Source organism: Nansenia antarctica (genome assembly GCF_963989245.1).
Source record: "Nansenia antarctica genome assembly, chromosome: 9".
NCBI lineage: Eukaryota > Metazoa > Chordata > Actinopteri > Argentiniformes > Microstomatidae > Nansenia > Nansenia antarctica.
This window is the reverse complement of record NC_137679.1, coordinates 45,547,778-45,558,527: the sequence shown is the minus strand read 5'-3', so window position 1 is coordinate 45,558,527 and position 10,750 is coordinate 45,547,778. Positions and strand designations below refer to the sequence as shown.

The following is a 10,750-nucleotide window of genomic DNA, read 5'->3' as shown; positions in this document are numbered from 1 at the left end:
CAGTCATACGTCATCTCTCTATCATCAGAAGGACCACGCCCCCTTTTTGGGTGATAGAAGTTTGACTGGCGGTCAATGGAAATTCGTTGTCTTTGCTGCTTTAATCCGATAAAATAAGAAAACCGTATTGCTTTTTAGATATTAGGATCTCAAATGCGATGGTCAGTCAGGCAAACTATTATATAGTGTCGTTGCCGATTAATGATCGACGTCGTTATATAGAGAAACATCCTGAAATGCTCTGATGAATAGGCACTGCCTTAACAGCTGTTTACAGGACAAGACAGGCCTAAGTCTAATCATTGCACACATTTCCCATCGACCTGAATGTAAGATTTACTCAAATGTCGCTGGCAGACCTCGGGTTAGGATCCCACTAAGAGCTGTTATTAAGGACTCTTGTGCAAAGAAAAGTTCGCTTTTCTCCAAGTAGTGTTGTTGAAAGGCCGTCTACCTCCCCCTGGCGGTTGGGTGAGGAACTTCACCATGATATACCATAAAAACCATTGATCCAGTAAGGCCTCATCAAACGCATTATTTAATCCTTTCTGCAAACACAAAATATGCGCACAATACAAATTCTACATTTAAATTCGTCATGGTACATTTCATGAACTGTTCGAGCTATTGCCGTCAGGGAAACAGTACGGAAGCCTCGGGGCTCCAACCCAGAGGACGTCAAACAGCTGTTTTCCTCAGGCAGTCAGACTGCTGGAGAAACCAACCCCACGCACACTACAAGAATGAACGTAACGTATGACAGTATTATAACTACTGCACTCTACTGGATTACTTGTACACCATTGGACTAATTTACTACCGTACTGTATTGTATTATATTGCATTTCATATCATCTTACTTTTTGAGCATTTTTGCACCATTGAAGCCACTGTCAAATCCACCACTTTATTACCTCATCAATGTAGGGTTACTTTTTTAACTTGTGTTATTTGTTATTATTGTGTTTGTATGCTGCAGTGTCAATGTGGAGGAACCTAAGTCAAAGTTTACTCTTGTGTACACAATAGTCACAGGACACAATGGACCTACCGCTAAGCCACGCCCCGAAATATAATATTGTCCAATCATATCACAGCAAAAGTCACTACAAGCAGAAATCTCACAACAAACAACAAACAACTCGCTGATATCTGACGGTGAAAAGCTTCTAGACTAAATATTCTTGTCGTCTTTAAAAAAACATCTCTATTACTTGCTGTGGTAAATCAGAAATCAATAATGTGCCAACTCCCGCCATTGTAAGTCATTGAATTAGGGTTATGAGGGTTTGGGGGGCTGGGGGGGTTAGGGTTAGAAGGGTTTGGGGGGCTGGGGGGGTTAGGGTTATGAGGGTTTGGGGGGCTGGGGGGGTTAGGGTTATGAGGGTTTGGGGGGCTGGGGGGGTTAGGGTTAGAAGGGTTTGGGGGGCTGGGGGGGTTAGGGTTAGAAGGGTTTGGGGGGCTGGGGGGGTTAGGGTTATGAGGGTTTGGGGGGCTGGGGGGGTTAGGGTTAGGAGGGTTTGGGGGGCTGGGGGGGTTAGGGTTATGAGGGTCTGGGGGGGTTAGGGTTATGAGGGTTTGGGGGGCTGGGGGGGTTAGGGTTAGAAGGGTTTGGGGGGCTGGGGGGGTTAGGGTTAGAAGGGTTTGGGGGGCTGGGGGGGTTAGGGTTATGAGGGTTTGGGGGGCTGGGGGGGTTAGGGTTAGAAGGGTTTGGGGGGCTGGGGGGGTTAGGGTTATGAGGGTTTGGGGGGCTGGGGGGGTTAGGGTTATGAGGGTTTGGGGGGCTGGGGGGGTTAGGGTTAGAAGGGTTTGGGGGGGTTAGGGTTATGAGGGTTTGGGGGGCTGGGGGGGTTAGGGTTAGAAGGGTTTGGGGGGTTAGGGTTATGAGGGTTTGGGGGGCTGGGGGGGTTAGGGTTATGAGGGTTTGGGGGGCTGGGGGGGTTAGGGTTAGAAGGGTTTGGGGGGCTGGGGGGGTTAGGGTTATGAGGGTTTGGGGGGCTGGGGGGGTTAGGGTTATGAGGGTTTGGGGGGCTGGGGGGGTTAGGGTTATGAGGGTTTGGGGGGCTGGGGGGGTTAGGGTTATGAGGGTTTGGGGGTTTGGGGGGGTTAGGGTTAGAAGGGTTTGGGGGGCTGGGGGGGTTAGGGTTAGAAGGGTTTGGGGGGCTGGGGGGGTTAGGGTTATGAGGGTTTGGGGGGCTGGGGGGGTTAGGGTTATGAGGGTTTGGGGGGCTGGGGGGGTTAGGGTTAGAAGGGTTTGGGGGGCTGGGGGGGTTAGGGTTAGAAGGGTTTGGGGGGCTGGGGGGGTTAGGGTTAGAAGGGTTTGGGGGGCTGGGGGGGTTAGGGTTATGAGGGTTTGGGGGGCTGGGGGGGTTAGGGTTATGAGGGTTTGGGGGGCTGGGGGGGTTAGGGTTAGAAGGGTTTGGGGGGCTGGGGGGGTTAGGGTTAGAAGGGTTTTGGGGGGCTGGGGGGGTTAGGGTTAGAAGGGTTTGGGGGGCTGGGGGGGTTAGGGTTAGAAGGGTTTTCCTAATGTAAAACAAAAGCACTCGAGCTGCGAGAGACAATTGAACCTTTCCTTTATTCAAACAACAGAACAGGTTTTCACTCAAGTTCTCAACTGCCTGGAGACAACATGGACAATTTAACCTTTAAATAATAATGCTTCATAACGTTGATAATATAGTAGTAGTAGTAGTAGAAAAAACACAATGATATGATAGAAAACCTTTAAGTCAGTGAGTGGTTTGTCATAATACTGTCGTCTCGTAAACGAAACACAAAACGCTTTAATAATCAAAACCGAGCCACTTAAATAACTAAGATCATATAATTTAACGTATAAAACAAACTCAACAACAACAACAACAACAGTAAAATGTAAACTTGTGTCTCTTCCATGGAAAAACAATAATACCGATTGGCATCCTTGCCTTACAAGCCAAGGCAGTTATGGTCGACGATGATTAAGAAAACAAAAAAACACACGTTGGAAATGAGGGACGTTTAGCTGGGGCACACGTTGGTTAATTACAGGACAGATAGATATTTCTTTACATGTAAGAAGCAGCAGACAGTCGGTGTGGGGGGGGGCAGCAGACGGGAGGGGGGGGGGCCATCAGAAGAGGCAGCATTTCCTCTTTCTCTGGGTCTCCGGAGGCTCCAGAGCTGCTAGGATCGCTTCATCAAACACGTTCTTCAGACCTCGCTGTAGGGAGGGAGGGAGAGGAGGGGAGAGAGAGGGAGAGAGGGAGGGGGGGGAGAGAGGGAGGGGGGGGAGAGGGAGGGGGGGGAGAGAGGGAGAGAGGGAGGAGGGGAGAGAGAGGGGGGGGGGGGGAGAGAGAGGGAGGGGGGGGGAGAGAGAGGGAGGGAGAGAGAGGGAGGGGGGGAGAGAGAGAGGGAGGGAAGGGGGGAGAGAGAGGGAGGGGGGGGAGAGAGAGGGAGGGGGGGGGAGAGAGAGAGGGAGGGGGGGGGAGAGAGAGAGGGAGGGGGGGGAGAGAGAGGGAGGGGGGGAAGAGAGGGGGGAGGGGAGGGAGAGAGTAGTAATCAGCTTAGGGGACGTTAGAGAAGCATAAAGACAGTCAGGTGTCTGTGTGACACACACACACACACACAACACTCACCTGTAGGGCTGAATATCTCACCTGTGTCTAGACTGAATATCTCACCTGTGTCTAGACTGAATATCTCACCTGTGTCTAGACTGAATATCTCACCTGTGTCTAGACTGAATATCTCACCTGTGTCTAGACTGAATATCTCACCTGTGTCTAGACTGAATATCTCACCTGTGTCTAGACTGAATATCTCACCTGTGTCTAGACTGAATATCTCACCTGTGTCTAGACTGAATATCTCACCTGTGTCTAGACTGAGTATCTCACCTGTGTCTAGACTGAATATCTCACCTGTGTCTAGACTGAATATCTCACCTGTGTCTAGACTGAATATCTCACCTGTGTCTAGACTGAATATCTCACCTGTGTCTAGACTGAATATCTCACCTGTGTCTAGTCTGAATATCTCACCTGTGTCTAGACTGAATATCTCACCTGTGTCTAGACTGAATATCTCACCTGTGTCTAGACTGAATATCTCACCTGTGTCTAGACTGAATATCTCACCTGTGTCTAGACTGAATATCTCACCTGTGTCAGGGCTGAGCATTCCACGTATTTGACGGCCTTCAGGTCGCGGGCGAGCTTCTCGGCGGTCTCGGGGGTGATGGGCTTCTGCTTGTTCTTGGCCAGCTTCTCCACGGTGGAGGGGTCGTCACGCAGGTCGATCTGGGTGCCCACCAGCAGGAAGGGCGTCTTGGGACAGTGGTGGGTGATCTCTGGTACCCACTGAGGAGAGAGAGGGGTTGTTGTTACGCTAGGCTAGTGGAACTAGAACTGGGTAGTGGAAGTAGTAACTAGTAGAGTGATGGGTGGTTGAACCGTAGACTAACTGTTGCCAGGTTGATGTATTTACATGCATTGCTTTGTTTTCCTACATTTTCCAAAGGACGTTGTGATCTTCAACATGCTGTTTAATACACTGTGTCTGCTTCACATCAACATGCTGTTTAATACACTGTGTCTGCTTCACAGCAACGTGCTGTTTAATACACTGTGCCTGCTTCACAGCAGAAGACATCCTCTGCTATCTCTCCCGTGTACGGTGGGGGTTATGGTTAGGGTCAGAGGTTATGGTTAGAGTTGGGTTAGGGTCGGGGGTTATGGTTAGGGTTTATGGTTAGGGGTTGAGCTAGGGGTTGGGTTGTGGTTAGGAGTTGTGGTTAGGGGTTGTAGTTATATAGACAGGCTTTTGGATAGCCCCTAGGGCAGACCTGGGCATTGCGATTCTGATTCTGGCCGGCCCGCGAAAGATCGCATGATAATAAAAAAATAAAAAAAGTTTTCTATAATAATTTTCTAATTATCTTATGGGTGGACTAAAACCGCATTGCTTTTATTTTGAAGCCCATTTATTCTCACAAATATGTTTAGTTGCTCATTTGGAAAAAAATGATTGCCCACCCCTGCCCTAGGGCCTGTCTCTCTGTGTCCTGATGATGCTGTTGGACACCTGTTGTCTGTTACTTGTTTTTATTTTCACTTGTTTGCCTGTTTTAACCGGCTGTGGCTCTCGCTCTTGTATTATGTTTTATTTGTGTTTCCTCCTTGCTATGTAAAGCACTTTGTGACCCTTGGTCTGGGAAAGGTGCTCTATAAAAACAGTTTACTTACTTTCTTTTACTTACTTATGGTTGGGTTGTGGTTAGGGGTTGTGGTTGTGGTTAGGGGTTATGGTTGGGTTGTGGTTGAGTTGTGGTTAGGGGTTATGGTTGTGGTTATGGTTGTAGTTGTGGTTGTAGTTGTGGTTGTGGTTGGGGTTGTGGTTACAGTGTTTCCCCTAGGTTTGCTGCCTTGGGGGGGTGGCATGGACCGTGGCATGGACCCTCCCCCCCCAGGGGGTAAGACCCTGCGACATACCAGCGTCATGTCCAGGGGGTGTACTAACTTGTACATTAAGCCGCCTCACGCTACGGAAACAGGAGATAGGCTCCTGCCCTATGGGCCATTAGGCTCCAGAACCATCGGTTCTCAAGGCTACTTACTTATGTGGTCTTGACTACCTGGCCACTTTCTCACCTGGTTCTTGCTCTCTCTCTCTGGTGCACCATCCTGCTCTCTCTCTCTCTCTCTCTCTCTCTCTCTCTCTCTCTCTCTCTCTCTCTCTCTCTCTCTCTCTCTCTCTCTCTCTCTCTCGTGTGCCGACACCATCCTGCTCTCTCTCCTTCTCTCCCTCTCTATCCTCCTCTCTCCCTCTTTTGCAGTCAACCAAAAGGCAAACATAACAACCAGAGTATTTATAATCTAATAAGAGGTATAAATTGATCCATATCATATAACATAATTATAATTGAATATTGGATTGCTGTGGGCAATGCAGTCAGATAATGTCATTTTGACTTTACTCTCTCACCTGAAAAAAAAGCATATGTCCAACTATAAAAACAGACATTTCCAATGCTTCAATCCACTGTCCATGTACTGTAAATATGCCATTATGGTATTACCATAAAGCCAAATTCTAGCAGAATAAGAGATAGTATATCTACTTTAAGTAAAATAATAAAGTGCATCCAGTTAGCTCTTTAGCTGGCATGTGTGCAGCAGACTAGCTCATCTAATCACCTCTGAGCTAGCTAGTTAGCTTGCTAGTTCTTTGACACTATTTTACACTTTCTAGTCACAATAATAACGACCAATTTGAACCAACTTGCTCTGTTAGAACACTCAGCAATTATATTTGCTAACGTTTCAACTTGCTTACTTTCTGCAGACATCTCACCCTGCAAAAACTCTCTCGCGTCGCGCGCACAATCTTGTACGCGAGTGTGTCCAGCGCGAAGCGAAGTGTGGAGATAGGTCTGGCTATGCGAGACTACTGGCGGACTAATGTTACCAACGAGCCCATGGGCTTGCCACTCGCCAGATTCGGGTTGGGTGCATTTAAAAAAAGCGGATATTTTAGCCTGCTTGTCAGATGTTTGGTGTCTACGTCCGTAATAATTCCTCTTTCTTGGGGAGGCGGGGGGTTCCGTTGGGGGGGGCGGCCCGCCCCCCCAAGGCAATGGTAGGGGAAACACTGGGTTATGGTTGGGTTATGGTTGGGGTTAAGGGTTAGGGGTTATGGTTATTGTTGTGGTTGTGGTTATGGTGGTGGTTATGGTTGGGGTTGGGGTTGTGGTTGGGGGTTGTGGTTATGGTTGTGGTTGAGTTGTGGTTAGGGGTTATGGTTTGGTTGAGTTGTGGTTATGGTTGGGTTATGGTTATGGTTGGGTTGTGGTTGTGGTGGTTGTGGTTATGGTTGTGGTTATGGTTGGGGTTGTGGTTATGGTGGTGGTGGTTGGGGGTGGTGGTTGTGTTGTGGTTGGGGGTGGTGGTTGTGTTGTGGTTGTGGTTGTGTTGTGGTTATGGTGGTGGTTGTGGTTGGGGGTGGTGGTTGTGGTTGTGTTGTGGTTGGGGGTGGTGCTCACCTTCTCTTTGACGTTCTCAAAGGAGGAGGGCGAGACGCTGGAGAAGCAGACCAGGAACACGTCGGTCTGGGGGTAGCTCAGCGGGCGCAGGCGGTCGTAGTCCTCCTGACCTGGGGGGGTCAGGGTGGGGGTCAGGGTCAGGGTGGGGGTCAGGGTTAGAACACGTCTAAAGACAGATCCAGAGTATATCAACGTTTATCTTAATCAATTCTTGAAAGCTGATTTTAAATTCAAATAAGACACGATCACAAGTGCAACGTTTAAGTTTGGCGTGACGATCATGTCCTTTAGAGCAACCCCCTCTTACCTGGGACCCTCTCACCTGTGTGACATTCTCACCTGTGTGACCCCCTCTCACCTGTGTAACATTCCCACCTGTGTGACCCCCTCTCACCTGTGTAACATTCTCACCTGTAACCCACTCTCACCTGTGTGACATTCTCACCTGTGTGACATTCTCACCTGTGTAACATTCTCACCTGTGTGACATTCTCACCTGTGTATCTATCCTCAAACCAGGAAAGGCAATTGGACTGGATAACATCGCAACCGAACAGATCAAGCACTTCAGTCACAAGGCAAAGACGTGGCTTCTACAGCTCTACAATGAGTGCTTAACAACACACAAGCTCCCTAACATCTGGAAGAAAGCCCACATTATAGCACTGTTGAAACCGGGGAAAGATCCATCCGCTCCTAAGAACTTCAGACCAATCTCACTTTTAAGTCACACCTACAAGCTCTTTGAACGTCTGATCCTCAACAGAATCTGTACCTTTGTTGACGAACACCTCATCCCTGAACAAGCAGGTTTCCGCCCTGGCAAGTCAACAACTAGCCAAGTACTCAACCTCACCCAGTACATCGAAGACGGATATGAGGAAGGGATGGTAACTGGTGTGGTGTTAGTCAACCTCTCAGCTGCCTATGACACAGTCAATCACAGACGTCTCCTCAGCAAGATCCTGGAGACCACCAGAGACACCCGTCTGACAGAACTGATTGAAAGCATGCTTGAAAATAGGCACTTCTTCGTTGAGCTAGGAGGAAAGAAAAGCAGGTGGCGAAAACTCAAGAATGGCCTTCCACAAGGAAGTGTGCTTGCACCACTTCTCTTTAATATCTACACCAACGACCAACCAAAAAGCGCAGACACCCGCCGCTTCATCTATGCAGACGATCTTGGCATAGGTGCACAAGCCACTGATTTCACAGTTGTGGAAGACAGACTCTCCAACGCTCTGGCAGAGCTAACACCGTACTATGAAGAGAACCACCTACGTGCAAACCCATCTAAGACACAGGTGTGTGCCTTCCACCTGAGAAACCGTGAAGCCAAGCGCCAACTGAAGGTCAGCTGGTCAGGAACCTCCCTTGAACACTGTGAGCACCCCGTCTACCTAGGGGTAACCCTGGACAGATGCCTCTCTTTTAAGACCCACACTGAGAAGACCAAGTGTAAAGTGAGTGCGAGGAACAACATCATCCGCAAGCTCACTGGCACAACCTGGGGTGCTAACCCACAGACCCTGAAGTCAACCGCACTAGCTCTCTGCTACTCAGTTGCCGAGTATGCCTGCCCAGTATGGGAGCGAGCTGCCCATGCCAAGAAGCTGGATCCCGCCCTCAATGCTAGCTGCCGCCTTATCACAGGCTGTCTGAAACCAACACCAACAGACCGTCTGTACATCCTGGCAGGCATAGCCCCACCAGAGATACGACGAAATGCAGCAAGCAAAAAAGAGCGCCAACAACAGTTTACTGACCAAAGACATCCTCTCTTTGGCCATGTGCCAGCCAAAAGCCGCCTTAAATCAAGGAAAAGTTTCCTGAAGAGCGTCCCGCCCCTCGGAACACCGAGCACAAGCAGTGAAAGAGTCACTCGGTGGGAAGAAAGGCTGGACAAACTCCCACCAGCAACAACAATGGAGCTGAAGGCGAGCGAGGCACTGCCCCCTGGAGCAGACACCAACTACGCAGTGTGGAAATGCCTAAACAGGATAAGATCTGGTGTTGGACTTACAAAAGCCACTCTCGCCAAATGGGGATACCTAAATGACGGGGACGTTGTGTGTGACTGTGGCACTGAACCACAGACCATGCAGCACCTCCTGATATGCCCCCTGCTGGAACAGCCCTGCACATCAACGGACTTGGCAGAGTTCAATGAGAAGGGACAGCAATGTGTTCAGCTGTGGTTGAACCACATCTAGCCAAGCCTTGTAACTGACTCTCTTGTGGACACAAAAAGAAGAACCTGTGTAACATTCTCACCTGTAACCCACTCTCACCTGTGTGACATTCTCACCTGTAACCCACTCTCACCTGTGACATTCTCACCTGTGTAACCCCCTCTCACCTGTGACATTCTCACCTGTGTGACCCACTCTCACCTGTGTGACATTCTCACCTGTAACCCCCTCTCACCTGTGACATTCTCACCTGTAACCCCCTCTCACCTGTGACATTCTCACCTGTGTGACCCACTCTCACCTGTGTGACATTCTCACCTGTGTAACATTCTCACCTGTGTGACATTCTCACCTGTAACCCACTCTCACCTGTGTGACATTCTCACCTGTGTAACATTCTCACCTGTAACCCCCTCTCACCTGTAACCCTCTCTCACCTGTAACCCTCTCTCACCTGTGACCCTCTCTCACCTGTGACCCCCTGTGACTCTTACCTCTTACCTGTGACCCTTACCTCTAACCCTCTCTCCTGTGACCCCCTGTGACTCTTACCTCTAACCCTCTCACCTGTGACCCCCTGTGACTCTTACCTCTAACCCTCTCACCTGTGACCCCCTGTGACTCTTACCTGCGGTGTCGAACAGCCCCAGGGTGTACGGTTCACCTCCGATCATAACAGTGACTGCATAGTTATCAAACACCTACGGTGACCAAATGAAAACAACATTAGCATAGCTGTCCAACGACTGCAGTGGTACAATGTCGGGATTGTAAGGAACCTCTAACAGTTGGTTACATATGACCTCTGACCTCTAACAGTTGGTTACATATGACCTCTGACCTCTAACAGTTGGTTACATATGAACTCTGACCTCTAACAGTTGGTTACATATGACCTCTGACCTCTAACAGTTGGTTACATATGAACTCTGACCTCTAACAGTTGGTTACATATGAACTCTGACCTCTAACAGTTGGTTACATATGAACTCTGACCTCTAACAGTTGGTTACATATGAACTCTGACCTCTAACAGTTGGTTACATATGAACTCTGACCTCTAACAGTTGGTTACATATGAACTCTGACCTCTAACAGTCATTGACTTCAAGTTCAGACTGTCAGAGGGATTATTCCATGGGAATATCAACAACTGACCACCAGATAGAGCTGTGCTCCATACGTACCGTGGGGACATATTCAGAGGGGAACTTGTTGGTCGTGTACGAGATGAGGAGGCAGGTCTTTCCTACGGCTCCGTCGCCGACCACCACGCATTTAATGGTCTGCATCTTCTCTGTTCGGCTTATTATCTCCTAGCAACAGCCGGAAGAGAAGAAGACGTTAAGAAGAAGAAGGAGGGAGGGAGGGAAGAGACACAAGATCTGCGGACACAATCGCTGACGGCTGCCAAACCAGGGTTCCTACAAGTTTCAACAAGTCAAATTTAAGACCTTTTTTTAGACCTATTTGAATGTTATGTTATGTTATGTTAATTTCATTTATAATGCGCCCCCCATCCAACTTTTACATCGGC

At 49.0% G+C, this 10,750-nt stretch overlaps 1 protein-coding gene across 1 annotated transcript; it reads right to left on the bottom strand.

Annotated features, from left to right (window-relative positions):
• Nucleotides 1-2,663: 2,663 nt before the first annotated feature.
• On the bottom strand, nt 2,664-10,525 carry LOC308165004 (cell division control protein 42 homolog). The gene is made up of 5 exons (XM_080539104.1): nt 10,401-10,525; nt 9,842-9,914; nt 7,022-7,131; nt 4,143-4,340; nt 2,664-3,202 (listed from the first exon to the last, which is right to left on the bottom strand). Exons 1-5 carry the CDS (start codon nt 10,503-10,505, stop codon nt 3,113-3,115), a joined length of 576 nt encoding a protein of 191 aa, XP_080395230.1. The 5' UTR covers nt 10,506-10,525; the 3' UTR covers nt 2,664-3,112.
• Between the last annotated feature and the right edge of the window lie 225 nt (nt 10,526-10,750).

Coding starts and splice junctions, on each gene's coding strand:
- LOC308165004 (XM_080539104.1), bottom strand. CDS start 10,505: ATGCAGACCATTAAATGCGTGGTGGTCGGCGACGGAGCCGTAGGAAAG. Junction 9,915..10,400: donor CCTCTGAATATGTCCCCACG/GTACGTATGGAG, acceptor TGGTCACCGTAG/GTGTTTGATAACTATGCAGT. Junction 4,341..7,021: donor TTGAGAACGTCAAAGAGAAG/GTGAGCACCACC, acceptor CTCTCTCCTCAG/TGGGTACCAGAGATCACCCA.